Raw genomic sequence first — 22,338 nt, forward strand, 5'->3', positions numbered from 1 at the left:
CTTCCGTAGAGATCGAACTCAGGTCCTGAGCAGAGCTTGGACTGCAGTACTGCAGCTTACCACTCTGCGCCACGGGGCTCCTAAAGGCAGTTTACAAAAATCAAATTTAAAGATATTAAATTCCCTCATTAAAAAGCCCCAGCCCAGCATAACAAGCACAAATAAGACCAGACAGCTTAAAATAACATCCCCCACGCTGAACATCTTCAAGTTGGGTTTTCTTTTCTCCCCACCCTTTCATGAAAATTACACCTGTAGCAGATCTCTCCACAAAAAGGCAACCGCACACAGAGCCATGGTTAAGTGGGCTTTTTTTTTAATTTGTGCGCCACAGAAGGCTCAAGGCTTGCTTGCTTTGTGAGCCCAACACCCTGCGGAGCTCCTCTTTCGCCGTCACAGCACAACTGGAGCCGATTCCTCCTCAGGAGGCGGTAGGGGAAGCGTTCCTTCTCGCCCTTCCAAGCTCGCCAGCCTCGGCCGATGGCTTTCTCCCTCCCGCTACCGCACGAAGTTCTTGGGGAAGAGCTTGAAGAGCTTCCCTTCCTGGCTGGGCTCAAAGCCGTACTTCTCCAGCTTCTCCGCATCGAAGGTGCCTCCCTCGATGTCCTTCTTGATGCTGGGGGCCACGACCTCTTGGAAGAGGTCGCGGGCGGTGGCGGGCGGCTCGCTGCCTGCGGGGGCGCGGTAGGAGACGTAGGGCCGGAGCTTGAAGCCGGTCAGGTCGGGCACCACCAGCTTGGGCACCATCTCGGGCACCATCTTGAACTTCCTGCTGCAAGTGATGAAGCCGGCGTTCTTAGCGCCTCGGCTCTTGTAGAAGGACCGTGGGCCCCGCTTGCTCGTCCAGGGCGCTGTACGGTCGGCGCCGCGCACCAGGCCCCGCGTCAATTCGCTCAGAAGCCCCATGGGGGAAGGGGGGAAACGGCTATGAGGCGAGAGAAGGCCTCGAGGTGATTTTCCCGCCTTCCCCTCTCTCTGTGACCAATTTCACCTCAAACCAAACGCCGCTTTCCGTTCTCTCAGCCACCCAGCAACATCGCTTATCCTCATTGGCTAGGTGGCGCGTAGCCAATCGCCAGCTCCCGTATCCAGCTCGGCGCGTAGGCGAGAACTGTCCCACCGACCAGTCAGAGTTAAGGTTTTCTTCAGAGGCGGGTGGGGAGGAGGAGGAGACGGCGAGTGGGTGGGGCTGATTTGAGACGTTAGTTGTCATTCACGCACGCGACACTTGGGTACCGCCCGCTCTGGGAAGATCTACATTCCGATTGGTTCATATTAATCCCCACCCCTTTCCCCTTCCCCCCTTCCCCTTGAAAGCTCCAACTGGTTGGCAATTAGTACACATGGGCCTGCTAATTGGTGAAAACCCTGTGAACCAGCGAAAGTTTCTAATATGATCTCCATAGAGGTCGAAAACGTCTTGTGCGCAGTTTAATCTTCCGGTATGACAACGAAAGATGCCCTAGCCTTCCGCTCCTTTGTGATAAAAGCACTTGCTTGGCCACAATGAACGGTTTTATTTGACACCGAAAGTCCCAACGACACCCCTCTGCGGAAGTGACGATTGCGGAAACTACTGACCGATGACTTCCTAACCTTTTAATAGTGAACTTTCCCACTGGACCTCTAGGGCTCGATTCTCGGGGAGGGGGAGAATAACCGTTAGTGGGTCGCGCTGCCCCCACTTTCCCCTCCCCTGGCAGCCTGAGGTGACAGCACCATGGCGGATGACAGCTCCACGTCGCTGCTTCAGGTATGTGGTCTCCTTCCTCTCCTGGGCCTTTTGGCGTTTCTACGTTTTCCTCTTCGCTCTCATCGTCATAATTGGCGTTTATGCAACACTTTCAGGTTTTAAAGTACTGCTTAGACTTTATCTGGCATTCCTTGCAACTGCCCTGCGAAGTTGGCTAGTACTGGGTATAACATATGAGGGACCGTATTACTTTGTCGCACAAAGTTAAAACAAAACTGCAGGAGGGAAAGTGAGTTGTGACTCATTAAAGTTCATATTGAAGTCAGTGTTGCTGGCCTTTAGGGTGCTATTGGACTTGTGTTTGATAGTATTAGGCATGTCACCAGTTCCTTACTTCAAGGAACTGCTGTAGGGATCATGGAAAAGATGACATGCATCATTATACTGCACACCGCAATTTCAATATATTATCAAAGTGCTATAGGCTAATAAACTCTTCTTAATGTTATGACACTTGGAAGGTTTTTTCTTTAGTTCTCACAGGGCCTTTCTTACTTTGGAGCTCTTCAGGCAGCAACCCAGTATTATTATCCCTATGTTGTAGATAAGGGGGTGGAGGAAAGAAGGGAGTCAGGATGCAAAGGTATAATGCAAAATGTAATCAGCTTAATTACAGCAGTGGATAAATCCTTAGGTGCAGAAAATTAACATTTGTAGTGAGATAAGAATAATTTGTTCCTGTTCAGCCCTGGGGAGTCGGTTGTTCTGCATCTGTGAATGAACTCAAGTTTAGCAGTCTCTTGTATTCTCTCCTTGGAGCGTCTCTTTTTGAGGACTCTTAGGTCAGCAATGGAATGTCCTGGACTGCAGACCAATTTCATCTGTACCCCACCCCTCTCCCCTATGAAGCCTTAAAGCAGCTTACCATGTTATCCCCTCCTCCATTTTATTCTCATAACAACTCTGTGAGGCAGGTTAGGCTGAGTGTGTGTGACTCAAAAGCTCTTGGGACTGTTTACCATCAAATTAATATTTTGAAAATTATAAAGACGGGTTGGATCCAACTTAAAAAGGGAGGAGGGTGTCCCTTTGACCACCCAAAGTTCTGTGCTGCAGATCATGAGACTTGAATGAACAAGAAGCCAGGTGAGTGTAGAAAGGAGGGGAACTGGGTAAAAGTGGAAAAGTTGGCTGGATATAACTCAGTAGTGTTACCAATATTAAAAGCTTAATCTACCAGCAGCATTGATAAACTAACCCAGTATATGAAAGCCTCCCCATTGGCTTGTTATAATTCTTGTAATAGCTGCATAAGGACCAGATAATCCTTCCCTTCACCTGTCTCAAAACAACTGAAAGAGCCTTCTCTCCCTCCCCCCAGCCCCAAGTCTAGCTCAAGTTAGTTGTGACTAAGTTGCAATGACTGCCATGGGCTTTAAGTGCCGAGTTGCAGGTTTTGATGGGCCAGTTAAACAGGCTTTAGCTGAATTGGAGGTCCTTGGTGTAATTCCTGATTGGATGCCAGTCTTGTGAACTTTAATTTGAAGCAACAGATTAGACAAAAGCAGCTCTATGAGTATTGCATCTCATACATAACAAGGTAATGGCAAGTAAGTTGTGACTAAGGCATGTCGCAACAAGATAGGCATGACTGTAATCCCATTCTGGTCAGTGGAATTCAGCTATGATTAACATTACTGGGTGGGGAGGGAGGGGTATGATGTTGTTAATGATTGGATTCAATGCTAAAGTTCTGCAAAACAGTAAACTGCAACGTAGGATGCAGCCTGCAATTACTATGAACATTGCTGCAACTTCTGAGAGTTTCATGGAGTTTTCGGGCAAAATGTAAACATAGCTTCAGTACCTTAATAGGCTAACATATGCCCCTTGCCTTGGTTTTGCTATCAGAACAGAATGTCATGACCCAAATTTCCCTCCCTCTTGTCCTTATGTTTATTTTTAAAATTTTCCTAGTTCTTTCCTTGCAGGGACACTAATGTAAAGAGCTGGCCAACTAACCAGCATCTTATGGGCCTGGCTGAATTTCATTTGGTTGGCCAGCTGCCAGAACAGGAAGGGGAGTACAGGTCTGATTCCCCCCTCCCTCTACTTGATATGAGGTGTTCAAGAGAAGGAAAAGAACTCTGCATATGTTCAGAACATTCACTCACAGGGACTCTTGAAAGCTAATATTGGGAACTCTGCCTATAAGTGTTGGTTGTTGATGTACCAAGTAAGCAAGAAGGTGTCTCTGTTCTAAGGGGTATCTCTGTCTGTTAGAATGGTTGATTTGCACACTGTTTTCAAGCATTTGGTTATTTTTATTTCAGTACTTATGTTCCGCTTTATGTAGGGCTTTAAAGGTCAAAAACAACACTTTGAATTGCCTCCAGAAACAGGCTGACAAACAACTTAGCTCTTTTAATACAGGAGCAATAATATTATCCATGTGACCTTGTTGTGAGACTGCAGTAAGTTTTTCCAGACTGTGTACTTGTATGTGTGTATATTCTGTGCCTGATGCTGAATTTTTGACTTCTTACTGTATCTGCTTGACTGCTATAGTGCTGTTTTCTCATACATGAAAATAAATGGATCTCACTGATTTTTCTACCATGTACCAAATCATTGATTTGTGAAAGTGCTTAACTGTATGATAATAAATATTCAGATTAATGAACCTAAATGTGAGAGTGCATTTTTTTGGTTTGTATGTTTTGTGACTAATGACTCTTTGGTAGCATGTTGGCCTGGAAATTAAAAACAAAAATAGGTAAACTGACTTCCTGACCATAGTTTAATTACTTCCTGACTGTAGTTACATTAGAAAAGCTCCAGGACTTTCTTATTATCCACCTATGTGCACTTACCTTTCACTTTGGTTCTTAGTCCTGTACACACTGTGGTTTAAGGTGTGAATTTGTATTAACATTATCATGCAGAATTTGCATCTTCATGGTGTAGGTGGAGGAGGGACTCTCTGGCTGGCTTCTTTAAATCCAAATTAATCTCTTTGCCCTGTCCCCACTTTGGCATGCCATACAACATACCATGCAAGCAACTGCTAACTAAGCATCTGAAACTTTTGTCTTTAGGCCGGCTTCTTGACAAGCTCAGACCTAAGAATCCGAGTTCTTCAGTTTGTAGAAGACAGATTGCAGACAACCATGGTAATGTAGCACATGAATATAATCAATATTAGGCCAGGCACTTCCAAAGGGAAGAGAGCACTGAATTGACCTTTCCCCGAACTTTGTTCCAAAAGCCAAGGCTTCAGGTTTAAACTCCCAGTTCATTGCTGGTGCTGTGTTAAGGTGGTGATGCTTGTCTGTGGTACTGCTTGTGAGGAGTGGGTTTGTGTATCAGGCTTACAGTTGGGGGAGTCATATGTAGTAGACTTTAGCAATCAAATAGGTTAGAGTTCTTTCAAACCGAGTACGGTTATGGTGGGGGAGGCTCAAGTGCTGAACATTTCCTCCAGGCTTGACCTAAGAGATTGAGGGGGCGGGAGGGAATGCAGTTTTGAAAACTCACATCTCTTGTCTAAACTACTTCCCACAGTTAACTGGAATAATAATTGGAGCAGCAGTGGCCTTGGCCCTTATTGGGATTGTCGTGGGTGTTGTTTACAGAAAGTTCAAACAATCGAGTAAGTGTGACCCTCTTGCTTTATTATTCCTTGCAGTAGAGTTTGGTGGGGTGGGAGGTGGGGAGTGCACTTCTAAAGTAATCTTGGAGTGTAACAGGGGGGTGGCATGTGGGTTTCAGTGCTTACTTGTTAAGCTGGTGTGAGGTAAAGCCCAGTTTCACCCACTCTCATGGAGATTTTAATGACCCCTGAGCCATTTAACAATTAATTTTATTCTCAGGGTGTGTAAAAATAAGTGGAATGGGAAAAAATGAGGTTCTGTCTGTAGCGTTAACATAACTAACCTTTCACAAACATAAGACTAGCTCTTTTATCTTCCCAGGTCCTCGTTTGTGTGGTAACTGTACTGTCTTTGTTTATCCTGAAAAAGTAGGATATATAACAAGGGGAAAGTGGGGCAAGGAAGGGGGAGAGGAGGAACATTTGGATTTCAATGTCTCTTGTCCACAAAACACTCCAGAAATGAGGACCACACTGAGGTTCAGTGCCCCCTGAGATAAAAGCTGGATGTTGTTCACACAGCACTACCCTTTGTAGGAGCCAACCATGCTGCTATCTGTTGTTGTCATTTTTCTCCTACTTTTCCTCCAGGGAGTTCTGGGTGAAGTACACAGTTCTCTCCTGCATTTTATCTTGTAAAACTAGGGGGTGAGAGTGACTTGCCCAAATGCACATATGGCTGTACGGGGATTTGAACCCAAGTCTTTCTGATCCAAATCCAGCACTCTAGCAACTACTCTGCTTGGGATTCTGTAGTCTTGAAACATAAAGGGATGTTTGATTCCCTGCACCAAATGGAGAGCTTGGGCAGGGTGCATGAGCATTCAGTTTCTTACTTTGCACCCCATTTTAGCAGCAAGGAGTACCCATGTAGTGGCAGGTCTGGCAGATTCTTGGTGCTTGTCCTTAAAAAACCAGTCATTTCTTTTTCAGAGCAGCTTCAGCCACAAGTGCCTCAGTACCGGTTTCGCAAGAGAGACAAAGTGATGTTCTATGGCCGCAAGATCATGCGGAAGGTAAGAGTCTGTAACGAGGTGGAGGCTGGTGGTAAATTCAGCCCAATAACAGTAATGCGAACCAATCTTGTTGCATGCCAGAACCCTCCTCTTAGTATTTATGTAGGCAAGGTTGACCTTGGTTAGGTCTAAGGGCTGCTTTGAGAATTGTGCCTTCCCCCTCCCCTTATCACTTGTAGAGATAAAATGTTGCAGGGTTAGCTTGTTTTCTATTGGAAGTACTTATGTTCAATTCTCCGCTTGCCTCTTTCCTTTCTCCTTCCAAGCTCCCATGACCCACAGGTCTTGAGCAGTTAATAGGGAGGTTTTTTTTTTAATTTCTATTTCTTTAAGGAAAATATGGTGGAGAGATACTTGGCCACCGCCAATGCTATACTTGGATCTGTATCCACCAGCAAAAAGGGGACTATTTTATCATCTGTTAGGGTGGCAGGTACTTTCATTAAAACGGGAGTGATCCATTTGATCACTTTGGAGTTTGAAGTGGGGAAGAATCCCTCTTGCCTCTGTTGATGGCTTTGCAAACTATCCCTGCCACACCTTCGTACCAACACTTGTACCAACTCGTACCAAGACTTCTCTGAGAAGGAATGGGTGTTCTAAGTGGTTGGAGTTCAGTGCTTGCAACTGAGCTAGGGACGATTGTGAAAGATTGCCTCACAAGGGGAGAGCATGGCTTAGTTGCTAAGCAACTGGCAAAATTATCAGATTTACTCTCACACACTAGGAGAGGAGATGAGGAGATTGTGTGTGCATGAATACATGCACCCATGCCCAGATATATACCTGGGATTCCCTTGCCCCTGAAATGCAGACTGATGTAGAATAAACTGGGGCTTGGGCAGGACTGTGGCCTCTGTAGCCACCAGTGGTCCCTCCTTTTGAGCATGATGCTGGCCCTCCAATGGTGAGATGCTTTTGAACTCTACCCCAGTGCTCTACGGATGATACTTTCTGAGCTGGAAAGCGTGTCTGGGCAACCACTGGATGCATTGCATGCCTTGCTCCTGTAGGTGGCACTCCATACAATTTTGTCACTAGCTGAACATCTGCCCTTGGTCTACAAGAGCCACCTTCCTGCGCAGATTTCCTGACATGCCAGTTAAATATCATATCTCGTAGCACGCAGGATTAAAAGAAATGTCCTTAAACAGTGGAAATCATGTTATGTTTCCTAAATAGTTATAAGTGGAAGACTTGCTGGATCTTGCTGTAATTGGAACACTAATCTGCTACAGGCTAAACCATCTTGGTTGTTTATGACGCTGTCTGGAAACCAGTTCCTGAGTTAAATCAGTTGCATAATTTTAACCTCAGTGTTCAAAGCACCTGAGCAGGCCTCTTGTCTGGTCTTCACTGGCACAAAGACAAATTGGAGTTCCATGTTCTTTTGGAGCTGCTTGTTTATAGGCCCAGCAGATCCAGAACTGTGGTACATTTCTCTTGCCCGTTCTGTTGCTGAACCAGATCTCACTCTTCAAGGAATCTTTGTTTCCTTTTAGGTAACAACTTTGCCAAATACTCTGGTCGGAAATGCTGTGCCTCGGCAGCGGATGCGGAAAAGGGCCAAAGTCTTGTCCTTGGCAAAGAGGTATGGGGGGCATGCAGGGCAGAGTGGCTGTGCTGCTGTTTGAGTGATGTGAAACAGGAAGGGCTTCTACCCCCTATATCTCAGATAACAAACTCAAGGAAATAGACAAAAGTGTTGTGTGGACTTGTGTATACAGGTTTGTTTTCATGGGAGTCCATGTGTGTTGGTGGAACAAGCGCAATATCTTGAAAAGAGCTGACCAGACCCAAGTCACAGGTGGACTAATTGTAAACTGATGGTGGGGGAGCCAGAGTCAGAGTCGGGGTCAGAGTCGGGGAAGAACAGATTAGATCTAGGGTGGAACTGGCTCCAGGCTGGATGCAAGGCAGGATCATATCCAGGGTGAAAGCAAGACAAGGTCACAAGGAAGAACACAGCAGAATGGAAGGAAGAGACAAGCAGATGGGATGAAGTAAGCAATTTGGTTGCAATAACCGTGTGCTGTTTTTATACTGGCTTGATAGGTCGTTTTATTACTGTTCCGACTGTATTGTTGGTTGCATTCAGACCCCTCCATAAATTGCAGTTTGACCAAGCCCCATTTATCTGTGTTGGCTGAGTTCTCATGGGATTTCAGACTTGGGTTTGTAGCAGGGTTGTGAACCATGGTTTGTTCCAATTGCAGCTAGTTATGACATTTTGAGTTCACAAATCAGTTGCACTGTCCCTTGTGGCCACAGAGATGGCACAAAAAGGGAGCTGTCTTCCCTGCTGGGAGGCAGGAGAAGAGGCAAGAAAAAAGAGGCAATCTGGGGCTTGCATGTCAAGGAAGCTAACCAATGTTTGCTGTACAAACCATGGCTTATCATGACATTTGCCTTTTGGCTGTATTTCTGTACTGGCCATATAGGGAACTATTTTCAGCTGCTGTCTCTCTTGCTTTCTTAATTCTGGTTTTATTTTATCATTTGGGTTGTTCTTATTGCTCTGTTTTTTCCTAAATTGCTTTGGGAACCATTGACTGAGAGTTGCGGTTTATATGTCTTTTAATAATTCTTTTTTGCTTGTAATGGGAGGGTGAAATTGTCCTGCATTGTCTCTTGCAGGATCCTGCGCTTCAAGAAAGAGTCCCCAACCCTGCAGCCCAAGGAACCTCCTCCCTCTCTACTAGAAGCAGACCTAACAGAGTTTGATGTGAAAAATTCCCACCTGCCCTCTGAAGTCCTGTACATGCTTAAAAATGTCAGGTAAGGGGTGAAGGTAATGAGAGAGTGAAGACTCTGATGGGATTTAAAGGTGATGACTTCCCCTTTTCTTAAAAGCTTGCGTAAGAATTGGATGTGACATGATTTGATTCGGAATAAATAAGGTTTGGCATGCCAGGCCCATCTAGCTGGCTTTTCCTGTTGGTAATCTGGGCAGGCAAGGGCCTCTGGGAGGTTCATAGGCAAGCCTGATGGCAATCACATTCACCAGTGATCCCCAGCATCTGGTGCTTGGAAGGATGCTGCCTCTGAAGGTGGCCATCTCTTGACTAATGTTGGCTAGTTGCAGTCTCTGATCTTTCTGCCACGTATGCATCTGGTCCCCTTTTTTAAGAAGTAATTTGAAGGAGTGGCGGTGGCAGCATCCTCTGGCAGTAAGGTCAGCAGGCTGATTCTGTGTCGTGTGAAGAATTGCTTCCTTTTGCTTTGAGCTTCTTGCTTGCCTTTTTCGTGGGGGCTGCAAGTGTTTTGTTTCGAGGTGCATCGTATTTTTTTTTCTTGCATTGCTGTGAGTGACCAGGTAATTAGAGGAGGAGAACAGGGCTCCTGTCCCTTTAACGGCTGCTCGTAGGAGGCATTTTCAGCAAGGCAAGCTGCATCTCTTGAAATTCTCTCTTCTGCACAAGTATTAAAGGTCCCGATCATCAGTTGCAACTGGTCACCCTAGTTGGGACCAGCTGCCAATCCAAAGAATGTCCTAAGGTTGGCTGAGCATATTAGCTTCACTCAGTAGCTGTAAAACACTTAAAAAAATTTTTTAGCACCGCTCCGTGCTCTGTTGGGTGCTCCAGACTGGAATGTATGAAGTTGCCTTACACCATGTCAGATCCCCTTGGTCCTCCTGGCCTAGTGTTGGCTACTTTGACTGGCTGCAGCTCTGTGTCCCCTGAGGCAGAGATCTACTGTCTGCTCTCTTTACGGCTGGAGATCAAACCCAAACCTCCTTCATGCAGAGCTTGAGCTCTCCTAAAAAAAAGCTTTAGTCTTTCCTTTGGCCAGCATGGTGTAGTAGTTAGGAGCAGAGAACTCTAATCTGGAGAACCAGGTTTAATTTCCCCACTCCTGCACATGAAGCCTACTGGGTGACTGTGGGCTAGTCACAGTTCTCTCAGAACTCTCTCAGCCCCACCTACCTCACAAGGTATCTGTTGTGGGGAGGGGAAGGGAACGGGATTGTAAGCTGGTTTGATTCTTCTTTCGGTAGAGAAAATTGGGGTATACAAACCAACTCTTCTTCACGCTGGCTAAGGAGGTGCCTTGGCCAGCTGTAGGGCATTTCAATCATGGTTATTTCCCCTTGCCCTCACCACATCTGTTTCCACAGGGTCCTTGGGCACTTCGAGAAGCCTCTTTTCCTGGAGCTCTGCAAGCACATGGTCTTTGTGCAACTGCATGAAGGGGAGTACATCTTCCGCCCTGGGCAGCTGGACAACAGCATCTACGTGGTACAGGACGGAAAATTGGAAGTCTGCATCCAGGAGAACGTAAGGCAGCTGAGGAGTTAAATATCCAAGGCCCATTGTATACCTCTGGCAGAATCAAGTGATGATGCTTTGGTGGACTGTCCCATTTCTGGCAGTAAGGGATGGAGCAGTGCTATGTGTTTGAATGCTTGCCTGTGGAGGAAGAACCCTGCATCTAGGAAAAGTAGCATGTTGGGAAGAAAGCTAGGCTGAAGCCTTCTCCCTGACTTATTTGTTTGCAGGGAGAAGGGTTCTCCCCCCGCCCCACTTCATTGGCAAAGCTTTCAAACATGCACACCACTCCATCCCCTCACCTTGAAATTACAACGACCCAGGCAAAGCTTTTCTCACTTGAGTCTGTTGAAAATATAAACTAGGTTTGGGTTGCATAACAGTTTGGAACAGGCCCTCTGTTCCTGCTAGGGGAATTTCTTTTTGTCTTTTTTCAAATCCTATTGTCAGTTGTTCGGTTTAGTTCATATTGGGGGACTGTAGTTCTGGGCTGAGTCCTCAGACGATAAAGAGCAGGGCTGTGTAAGTCCTTGAGGATGCCACTGCATTCTGCACAGATGAACTTCTTTTCTGAAGGTGCAAGCTTCTTTCTTCAAGGCTGGAGTGGAGAAGGCTCAGTAGGCCATCCCTCTCTTCTCCTTCATCTTTTGTTCAATGTTTTTAATTCCCATAGGATGGCACAGAAGTTGTGGTGAAAGAGGTTCTAGCAGGAGACAGCGTCCACAGCCTCCTCAGCATTCTGGATGTCATCACTGTAAGTCCATAGCCTGGGCTCGAGGCTTGGGGTCTTGGGTTAGTTGCTCTTTATGTGAAAGACAAGGAGTTCCGGCAGGGAAGCTTGACCTGGCTCTGTGAAGGAACATATTGGCAGCTGTTGGGAAAGCTTGTGATGTGCTCTTTTCAGGGTTGCTTTTACAGAGTGCCTGGAGTGTGGCTGCTGGGATGCTAATTGGAGCTTGGAATATACTGATTTCTGCAGTGGTGGTGCTGGCTTCTAGTTGACTTTCAATTTGTGCTCAGAATTCTGGCCGTAACCTTTTAAAGACTAGCATGGTCCATGCCCAGTTCAGAAGGCCAACGCCTCCCACAGGAGCCTTTCAGGATGCTCAGCTCTTCCTCGAAGGCCCTGCTCCACATGTCTTGGCTATCACAGCAGAAGCGGACAGGGCCTTTTCAGTAAACTCTCTTTCTCCCACCAAAAAGATGCCCATGTTGTACAGTATTGTGTGCTTCCAGGCTCAATACAATGTGCTGGTTTTGACTTTAAAGTCCAGGGTCTATTCCCATACCCTTCCATCTCTTAAGACTGGCCAATAAGGCCCAATTCTAAAAACCATTTACAAATGGAAGATGTTTGGGTGTTCTGTAGTAGCAGGGCCTGTTGCATGGTGGCCCCGGTGATACAGAACTTCCTTCCTTTTCAGAACTCCTACTTCATTTATTTTTGTTTTAGTGAAGTACTATTTATTCTGTCAGGATTTAGGTGGTGGAGTTTAAGCTATGTTGGAAGCTTCAGAGGTCTGCCATTTCTGGATGATTTTACTTGGTTGGTTGTTTGGTTTTGAGTACTGTTTATACAAGCAGCAGAAAAGATTAGTAGAGGTTTTGCTTGTGCTTGATTTGCATTTAATTTTAGTAAGTTTAGGACTGGTTGGCCAGGAAGGCTGCTTAGAAGACAAGGCCAGACTTGCTCAGTTTTCTTGCTAAACTACTTGGGAGGCTTGTTTGTTACTTCCAGCCTCGCAAGCAAGTCTGCGCACAAAATACCTAATTTATAATACTGTTTGATTTTTCGTTTGCTTGCCACAAGTATTTTGCCCCAATATATAAAGGCGTGTCAACAATCTGAAAAGTGGGGTGGAGTATCCCCTCTTTCTCTGTTTCCAAAAGCTTGTTTGACAAGCTGGCAAGTGACTGTTTACTTCATTTATACCTCACCTTTCTTCCCAGTGGGGACCCAAAGTGCCTTACATAATTCTTCTCTACTTTATCCTCACAACAACCCTGTAAGGTAGATTAGGCTGAGACCGTGCGTGACTAGCTCAAGGTCACTCAGCAAACCTCCATGGCAGAATGGAGATTTGAACCTGGGTCTCCCAGATCTTAGCCTGAGACTCTAGCCGCTACACAACACTGTCTCTCGCTTACCTTGCTGTCTTACTTGCATAGATTGTCTCTCTGGTGTGTTCAGATCCTGCACCTTATCTTGGCACTAGCCAGTCCCTCCCACTCTGTTTGTGTACGAGTCTAATTGTGATCGCCTTTTGCCTGTGGAGCCGCTGGCAGGGTTAATGTTAAGCACAGGGCCAGCTTACTGCTTGGTCAATTACTTTTTCTAATCTCCTGTAATTAAAAATCAGTCAGCCAGTTGGGAGCATAGCAATTATGATTGCATGAAACCAGATAATGACTTTATTTCTTTTTTCTTTCTTGTGGCCATGGAAGGTTTTGTGTTTCGGAGAAATCATGTTTGGGGGTCGAATGCTGGGAGGAAAGGGGGTGATGGGGCAGATAAGGCACACCCCGATGATAAAGGAGTGGGCTGGAACCACAAATCAGCTTGAATAGTGCTGGTTTGAGAGTTTTCAGGAACACACAGGAAACCTGCAAAAAAAATTAACCTCTTGCTTTTTCCCTGATGGCGAGGGTAGTCGAGGTTTGTTTCTTGGACAGCCCTGTCCTGTGAAAGCAGGTCGGTCCTAATTAGTGGTGGAACTATCTCAGAAATTATAATTGAATCCTTCCTGCAGGCTTAGCCATTAGCCTGGTCATCTTGGGTAATTTCATCTAGGCAGGGTAATTTCATCTGGGCAGGGTAAATTGTCAGGGAGTTGATTCAGTCCATCACCATGTCTCAGATAATTGACTTATACAATCAAAGGCACATTTGACTCAACATTCAAAAACATGTGTATTTCTTGATCAACTGGCATGCTTCTTGCCGCCGTAGGATAGCTCAGTGAATATCTCCTTCCGTGGTCCCACCTTTTTTTTTCTGGCCAGTCAACCAGGACTCTGGGATGAGACCAGGCTGCTTTCCAGCCTGTGGGGGATACGCCTGAGATTCCCCTGCTTCTGTCAGCTTTAGCATAAGCTGCCTCAGGAAATTCTGGCATGTCCTTTCTTCCTCGGGGTGATGTTATGACCCAGTATTGCCAAAGAGGGGTGGATCAGTGAGGCAAAGAATGGAGGAGGCACCCAACAAGTTTCAGCCCCTCTTGCAGCATGCGATGGGATAATCACTACTCTGATGGTACTGTGTTAGTTGATGCTGCCCCATGGGACGACACATTAGCACCTTGGCCCCTGTCTTCCTTAACTGCTGGAGGCGTCCCTTAGAATGGTGTTGCTTTCCCGGCGCATAAATGCTGCTTTTGGCCAAAGCCACATCTCTCTGCATGGCAGCCCCAGGAGGAAAGAACGAAGGAACTGCTATGGGGGAAAAGGCGCATGAACCGCTGCAAGTAATGGGGGGAGACCTGAGTGTGTTTTCTCCATTCTCTTGCAGGGTCACCCTGCCCCGTACAAGACCGTTTCTGCTCGGGCAGCAATGCCTTCCACCATCCTGCGGCTTCCAGCTAACGCGTTTCACGACGTCTTCCAGAAGTACCCCGAGACCCTCGTGAGGGTCGTGCAGGTGAGGCTAATGTGGTTCTGTAGTGGAGTGTCTGAGAGAACAGTTTTTTTAGCTTGACTGAGTGGCTATGAAAATGGTTGTACCAATCCATTAAGGCAGCTTAATGGATTGCAGCCTATGTATCCAGCCTATGTAGTGCATAGATGTATCCAGCCTATGTAGTGCAATCCATTAAGCTGTCTTCTGTACAAGCCCTATGCGCTCTTGTGCAGCTCCTCTTCCTGTGAATCTATGAAGCTGCCTTGTGCTGGGTCAGGCCCTTGCTTCATCTAGCTCAATACTTACTCTTGAGTAGCTGCTGCTCTCCAGTGTCTTGTGCAAAGACTGTTTCCCAGCACTGCTGTTTGACAGATGCTGGGGACTGAATGTGCCCTTCCTCATTTAATGGGGTTTATATGAGAGCGTATCCCAGTGAACTCTGTGCTTTATTTTTGTATTTCCCCCCTTTGGTACCATGTTATGTTTGGCTGGACTAGAATTGATGGCCTTTCAGTCCCTTTCTTGTAATAATGGGGGTGGGGGAGATCTTTGGAACATCAGCTCCAGAATAACCCCACCTGGTAAAGGTGATTGTCTATCCTCTTTCTCTGTTGAAGGATGAGGATATCTGTTGTACTTCATTCTGGTTCCTCCATCCTTGAGCAAACTTTAAGCCCCAATAAGCAGGCCCCTCTTGGGAGCAACCATAACTAGTTTTCTTGCCTGGTTTTGTTCCTCTGCTCTTAGATCATCATGGTGAGGCTCCAAAGAGTAACCTTCCTTGCCTTGCACAACTACCTTGGTTTGACCACTGAACTCTTCAACTCCGTAAGTATAACACAGTTGATGTCCCTGAGGGCTACTTTAGAGAGATCTGATTAAAAATCCAATGGTCCTCATTCTTGCTTACAGAGAGCTAGTGGGATGTGTTGGTATTAGCCTCACATGAGTGTTTGAAGCTGCCTTATACCTGAGTTAAACCATTGATCCACCTACCTCAATATTACCTGCTCTTACTGGCACCGGCTCTTCATGGTCTGTGGCAGAGAAACTTGTTTTCCAGCAACTGAGATCTTTTAACTGAGATGCCAGAGATCGAACCTGGGACCTTCCACATGCAAAGAATGTACTCTACTATAAAGTCCATCACTCTTAAAACAGATTAAGCACATCTCGAACCCACCCACACTCTACTGAGCAGCTCTTAAGAGCAGATGTAGACTGATAGTATCACCCCTGGGCTCGAAGACCTGCACTGTCTGCCCATCTGTATACAGGCACAATTCAGAGCGCTGGTTCTTACCTAAGGCCTTAAATGGCTGGGGGGCCAGGGCCCTTGAAGGACCACCTCCTCCTGTACTGTCCAGCCCATTTGTTAAGATCTCACAAACCTTGCTCTCTTAGCCACCCGCCTGCAGAAGGGGTTTTTTTCCCTCCTTGCCTGTGGGAATACCTTTCCCCTTGAGGTTTGCTTGATGCTTTTACTGCCTTTTGGGTGCCAGGTCAAAATTACTCTTTTACCTAGTCCAGGGGTCGGCAAACTCATTAGTCAAAAGAGCCAAATATCAACAGTACAATGATTGAGATTTCTTTTGAGAGCCAAATTTCTTAAACTTAAACTATATAGGTAGGTACACTGTTTATTAACTTAATAAACTTTAATTAAAGTTTTAAGTCTTAATTAAACTATAGGTACACTGAATAAAACTTGATATCATACTTAATAGTGATCATATTTATTGATAAAAATTTAATTGTAAGTCCCTGCCATTTCCCCCTCCCCGTCCGGAGTCCTCGTCTGGAGGCCTGGTCTACCACCATAAAAACCTATTGGTAGACCTGGCCTCTGGCTGAGTCCCATTGGGAGGCCAGGTCGACCCATTGGCTGTCTTGGCAGTAGACCTGGCCTCCTGAGGCCCTTAGAAGCCAATTGGTAGAGCTGGCCTCTGAAGGGGGACTTTTCCCCCTCCTCGGAGTCCAGGTCTACCGCCAAGAAAGCCAGTGGGTAGACATGGCCTCCCAATGGGATTCAGCGGGAGGCCAGGTCTACCAAAGGAAGCCCGCCCCGCCCAACAGCTGATAGGCGGGGGGGCAGGAACCGCTGAGCCGCCCACCCAGCAATCACGTGGCTAGAGGGGAGGGGAGGCTTTAGCCTCCCAACCATTGAGGACAAGGGAAAGGGGGACCCGGCCATTCTCCACGGTGGTAATTGGGGGGAGAGACAGCGAGCCCGCTCACCCGCTTTCTCTCTCTCTCAGGCGCACCGGCTCCACAGCCCGGCTGCTGGCGTGAGTGGGCGTAAGAGCAGGGGCTTCGAACCAAGTTCGGAGAGCCGCACTCAACGGGCCAAAGAGCCGCATGCGGCTCTGGAGCCGCAGTTTTGAGACCCCTGACCTAGTCTTTTAATGTAAAGGGCCGAGACCTTTTAATATCATTTTACAGTCTGTTTCTAACCTGGAACTGTTTGAGACTCATTTAAAGCTGCTAAGTATTTTATGATGTGTTAATGGTCTAGGTAAGAGCCCTGTGGCGCAGAGTGGTAAGCTGCAGTACTGCAGTCCAAACTCTGCTCATAACTTGAGTTCAGTCCCGACGGAAGTTGGTTTCAGGTAGCCGGCACAAGGTTGACTCAGCCTTCCATCCTTCCGAGGTCGGTCAAATTAGTACCCAGCTTGCTGGGGGTAAAGGGAAGATGACTGGGGAAGGCGCTGGCAAACCACCCCGTAAACAAAGTCTGCCTAGTAAACGTCGGGACCTGACATCACCCCATGGGTCAGGAATGACCCAGTGCTTGCACAGGGGACCTTTACCTTTACTTTTTAATGGTCTAGCTGAGTTTTGTTAATAGTCTAGCTGAGTTTTGTTAATGCTATCTTTAATTGCTAACTTTTGATGATACTATGCTGTTTTATTTTATCATGTTATACCGTGTAAGCCACTTTGAGCAGGTTCTCTGGAGAGACGACACACACGTTTTCTAAATAAAACAAAATAAGATAACTTGGGTAAATCTCTGCTTAGCTGTGAAGCTCACTTGGTTACTACGGTCCAGTCTTTTTGCAGCCTAACCTACTTCATGGGGCTGTTGTGAGAATGAAATGGCATAGCCCCTATGTACTGCCCTGGCCTCATTGGAGGAAAAAATTATTCCTCCCCATTCATGGCTGACAGCTCAGATTAATTTCTAGTGTTCTTCCATCCCTGTGTAATTTGGGGTCTGATCTGTGCCCAGTATGCCATTCCGCTCTGCACACACACTGTAAAGCATGGCATGTTTGTCTGGCGTTAGGGGAGGCTTGTAGTTTGAGTTTTGGCTTATGGTTTGGAGTTAGAGCCACAGAAGGGACACAAAGCACCATCCATCCAGATGCAATGATTTCTGATCTTAATTGCACTTCCTATGCCTCACTTGCATCTCTTTTCATGCCATGCCCTGCCAGGAGAACCAGGCCATCCCGCTGGTGTCAGTCGCAAGCGTAACCTTTGGTGGAAATACCAACAAAGCCGTGAAAAGGCAGCTGTCTAACCTATCAGAGGAGGAGCGGGCAGAGAGGCTTGAGAAACACGGGGATTCCTTGGAGACTGGTAAGTATTCTCTTCTTAGAAGTTGCTCTGAGTGGCACGGCCCAGGCTTTGAGTCTGAAGACTCTTTGCCATTTGCCTAGAGGTATTTGGTACACCTGCTTCAAGCCCATATGGAGCAGTTGTGTCCATGCAGATGCCATAGTGCAGTATGGGCTGTGGCAATTCCTCTTGGGCACATGAAAAGCCAAGCATGCCTTGCTGACTGGGGGCTCACATCTTGCTGGCAAGGTCAGCACATCTTTTTGATCTTGTGATAACCTGGCTGCTTGGCTGAGCCATGACCATGGGAATGCACAGCTGTCTCCTACCTCAGAGCTGGGCTGTCTCTCTAGTGAGACAAAGACCTGATACCTTGGGCTCAGTAATTGGCTTGGGTTCTTGCTGAGAACATTGTATGGAATGGGAATTCTACTGTTGTGACTTGAGCAGGATTTGCTTAACTAAATCCCATGTATGGAAAAGACTGCCATGGAACCTTTTGTTAACCCCCCCACCCCAAGTAACAACGAAGACCTCTTTTGTCTTGTGCATCCCCTTTGTGTTGGAAAAACACCATGTTCTTGGGAATCTTGGTCTGGTCATTGTGTTTTTATGTTCTGAATCACAGATACTGGAAAGGCTCCTGGGTCTGAGAGTACCCTCAGAAGGGGCTTGTCTCTGATGTCTCCCTCTGGATCTGTTGACAGTGCTGGTGAGCAGGAGCTTGGAGGGGGGACAATGGGGTAGGGGAAGGACTCTTGTTCAGAAATGCCTGGTGCCTTTTAACAGAGTTCTAGAAGAAAGCTCCCTGCCCTGAGGAGCTTACAATATAAAATTGCCCTAAGGAAGGAAATGAAAGTGGAGAGAATTCCTCCATTCTCGTTCTGGGTGAAAGTAATACCCGCGAATGTTCAAGATGACCATCACGTGCCCAGGGAGGCAGGACCAAAAAGGATTTTTTTATCCACTTCCTGTCCCCTGGGCGGGAGATCCAGTTTCTGTCCTGCCTTGATCAGGGTGGCAGCTTTGTTCGCGAACTCCGACTTTGAACTAGTTGTTTGTTAGCCTATTGGTGTCCTGTTCGTTTGTTTTTTACCTCTGTTTAACTGAGTGAGTCGCCTTCCTCTTGTTACCTCACTCCTCGGCTTTAGCCGCAAGCCCTCCCTCCTTCCCGCTGTTTTCCCCCTCACCTTGTGTTTTCTGTCGTTCCCAACTTCGCCCGCGGGGCAAGATGGCGGACGCTAAAAGGGACTCCAATTCGGACCTCTTCTCTGAGGAGGACCATGACCCAGCCCTCATCGCTTCGACAGGGCGGGTTGCAAAGAGAACATTCTGTCAGGCGCAACCCCGACACCATTTCTCAAGGCGCGGACGGTCCCTCAGCGCCAAAAAAGACGCGTTCGGCCGAACCGTCCCAAAATGGTGCAAAACGCGGGGAGAGGCGTGCTGCGGTTTTTCCGACAGGGGACGCCTCCCTGGAAAGCTCTCCTGCTGTGCTAGAACCTCTACTGGGGGGTAATGTATTGGTTTCAGAGTCTGAGGCGCCTCTCACTAGGCGGGAAATGGTAGAGTTGTTTAATGGAGTCTTAGACAGGCAAGCCCAAATGATGATGGTCCTTAAGGACTCCTTAACCCCAATCATTCAGGGCACGGATTCTAATCCTATACCTAAAAACCCCCAATGCCCACAACAGGGTCAGGAGGCTCAAGCTAACCCACAATGGCACACTAAAGGGGCACTTAAAGCACCGCTCGCTCCTCAGGCCATTCAGTCTCTGGAGGATACCTCTTCAGTAAATTCTGAAACGGAAGGTAGAGAGGAAGGGGAATTCGATTCCGACGAGGACAATCCAGTTCTGCTGGAAGAACAACATCCTCACTTATTTTCAGCAGAGGATTTTTAGGGGCTATTAAGTAAGGCCCTGCTGGCTCTTGACCTCAATGAGGATCCAACCCCCGCAGCCGATGCGGTTCCTAAATCTAGAAAAAAGGGCGCTACAGAGTTCTTTCCAAGTACTAAACCTCTGGTTCGGGAGATCCCTTCCCAGAATTTTTCGAAAATCAGGTTCAGGCTGAATTTGACAAGCCCCTGGCCAATAGACAATTCTCTGCCAACACAAGGAAGTTGTACACCATGGTCCCTCAGGCCATGTCTCTCTTTCAACTCCCTTTAATTGACGCCCAGGTGGCGGCGGTCCATTTCCCGAACCTCCCATCTGAGGATGGGATGGGATCAATTAGGGACCCGCTGGACAGGAAAACAGAGATTCTCTCCAAAAAGGTCCACGAGGCCTCCGCCTTGGCCATCCAGGCTTCAGCAGCAACCTCTATAATGGCCAGAGCATCTATTGTATGGCTCAGGAAAATCTCACAGCTATATGACGGAGAAAACCGTAAGGTCATAGAGGGTCTTAATAGGATGCTCAAGGCCTCTGCCTTCATGGCAGATGCATCACTTGATGCCATATCTTTTGCAGCTCGAGCCACAGCTTCCAACATAGCCATTAGGAGGGCCCTTTGGATTCGTCCTTGGCAAAACAAGATCAAAACAAAGACCTTAACCATGTCATACCCTTATACTGGGGGCAAGCTTTTCGGGGAAAGACTTGAGAAGATCCTCATAGAAAACAAAGATAAAAAGAAGGTCCTCCCAAAATCCTACAAGAAGGAGGGGAGACAAGCTTCCTCCTTTCCCAATTTTAGGTCCTCTCATGCCTTAGCACCCTTCAGGCCAGAACAGTGTAGGGGCTCCTGGAACAATAATAGGGGTTCCTTTCGGAGAGGGGGAAATAGATTTTTCGTCCCTCCCAGGGACAAACCTAACAATTCTCCAACAACAAGGGAGACAAGTTCTCCAAGAACCCAAAGAAGTGACGTCAAGTCTCAGCCAGTGGGGGCGGGGGAGAGACTCCTGCAATTCCACCACAGGTGGGAAAGAGCTTATACGGACGTGTGGGTCCACCAGGTGATTTCCACAGGTTATCTCATAGAGTTCACAACCCTCCCCAAAGACAAATTCGTAAATTCACCAAAGTCTCTTCGCAGGGACAAACAACAGCGAACACTAGATGCTTGAATTTGCAGCAGATGCGTTATGGCAATAGAGCCAGTCTCCCACCCCGAAATTGGCAAAGGGGTATATTCCATTTTCTTTACTGTGCCAAAGAAAAATGGGGACTGGAGAACTATCTTGGACCTAAAACACCTCAACAAAAGGGTCAGGTACAGGAAATTCCGCATGGAGACCCTCCAGTCTATTATGGAGGCTCTTCAGGTGGATCAATTTCTAACATCATTGGATCTGAAGGAGGCATACTTTCATACATCCCTCTCACAGGAGGTTCCTCAGATTTTGTTATGCCAAGAAACATTACCAGTTCAGAGCCCTCCCCTTCGGTCTGGCTTCTGCTCCCCGCGTCTTCAGCAAAGTACTGGTGGCGCTGCTTCGACAGAAGGGGTAACGATTTTTCCTTATCTGGATGACATTTTAATTTGTGCCAAATCCAAGGAGGAATCCTTGACACACATGTCCAAGGTTGTTCAGACACTCACAGACCACGGCTTTCTCGTCAACTTAGAGAAGAGTCAGCTGGCCCCTACCCAGAGACTAGAGCATCTGGGAGTCATTATAGATACTCACAAGAATCTGATTTGTCTTCCCCAGGAAAAAATTTCCAAAATTCAGTCAATGACTCGGACTGTAATCAGTTCCAGCCACGGCAGGATCTTGTTCCTTTCCAGCCTACTGGGAAAGATGGTGGCCTGCCTCAGCTCAGTGCCATGGGCCAGATTTCATTCAAGGCCCCTTCAGGGGATTTTGCAACCCTATCAGAACCTCATCACCCTGAGCAGGGACAAGACCATATTCCTTCCCTTAAAATTCCGATAGTCCCTCCTTTGGTGGTGCCAGAACCACAACCTCAACAAGGGAATGAATTTTGTTATAGAGGACCAGATTCAAATTTACACGGACGCCAGCCTAGAGGGGTCAAATGGCTGCCAGGGTCAAATGGCTCAGGGCTGGTGGTCACCAAAAGAAAGAAAAATGCACATAAATGTGCTAGAACTAAGAGCAATCAGATTGGCCCTGTTACGCTTCAAAACCATCATACGTCGCAGACACATACTAGTCCGCACGGACAATGTGTTTACGAAAGCATATCTCAACAAGCAGGGGGGGGTCGAAGTCTTCCAGCCTACATCAGGAAGCGGAGATCATTCTCTCCTGGTCAGAAATAAATCTTCTGTCTCTTTCAGCAGAACACATCAGAGGGGTCCTCAATCTTCAAGCCGATTGGCTGAGTCGGCAGACCCTAGACCAGGGGTGGGGAACCTTTTTTCCTCCAAGGGCCATTTGGATATTTATAGCATCATTCGCGGGACATACAAAACTGTCAACTTAAAAATTAGCCGACCAAGCCCCAAGCAGGCAGCTGCCCAGATGACCCGCCCCCCCAGCACGGGCAAGCAGGCAGGCAGACATCCAAATGGTGGCGCACTCGCCCACCTGGTGGCACAGGATGGTC

The 22,338-nt window shown here is 47.1% G+C and overlaps 2 protein-coding genes across 2 annotated transcripts in view; one reads left to right on the forward strand and one right to left on the reverse strand.

The window, feature by feature from the left end:
* Nucleotides 1-468: 468 nt before the first annotated feature.
* Nucleotides 469-906, reverse strand: MRPL41 (mitochondrial ribosomal protein L41). Its single transcript, XM_056860748.1, has one exon. The coding sequence runs from the start codon at nt 904-906 to the stop codon at nt 499-501; it is 408 nt and encodes a 135-aa protein (XP_056716726.1). The 3' UTR covers nt 469-498.
* An 814-nt stretch (nt 907-1,720) lies between these two features.
* PNPLA7 (patatin like phospholipase domain containing 7) overlaps nt 1,721-22,338 on the forward strand; it is a 107,843-nt gene continuing 87,225 nt past the window's right edge. The window contains exons 1-12 of the mRNA XM_056860134.1: nt 1,721-1,753; nt 4,792-4,866; nt 5,258-5,345; nt 6,279-6,361; nt 7,864-7,952; nt 8,999-9,139; nt 10,482-10,641; nt 11,306-11,386; nt 14,141-14,269; nt 14,996-15,076; nt 17,689-17,833; nt 18,441-18,524. Of these exons, the coding sequence (XP_056716112.1) occupies nt 1,721-1,753; nt 4,792-4,866; nt 5,258-5,345; nt 6,279-6,361; nt 7,864-7,952; nt 8,999-9,139; nt 10,482-10,641; nt 11,306-11,386; nt 14,141-14,269; nt 14,996-15,076; nt 17,689-17,833; nt 18,441-18,524 (1,189 nt within the window). The remainder of the gene's footprint in view (nt 1,754-4,791; nt 4,867-5,257; nt 5,346-6,278; nt 6,362-7,863; nt 7,953-8,998; nt 9,140-10,481; nt 10,642-11,305; nt 11,387-14,140; nt 14,270-14,995; nt 15,077-17,688; nt 17,834-18,440; nt 18,525-22,338) is intronic.

The sequence above is a fragment of the Euleptes europaea genome, chromosome 14 (assembly GCF_029931775.1).
Source record: "Euleptes europaea isolate rEulEur1 chromosome 14, rEulEur1.hap1, whole genome shotgun sequence".
In the NCBI taxonomy this organism is placed as follows: Eukaryota; Metazoa; Chordata; class Lepidosauria; order Squamata; family Sphaerodactylidae; genus Euleptes; species Euleptes europaea.

What these genes read in the sequence shown, in the direction of transcription:
- MRPL41 (XM_056860748.1), bottom strand. Translation starts at nt 906, where the DNA reads ATGGGGCTTCTGAGCGAATTGACGCGGGGCCTGGTGCGCGGCGCCGAC.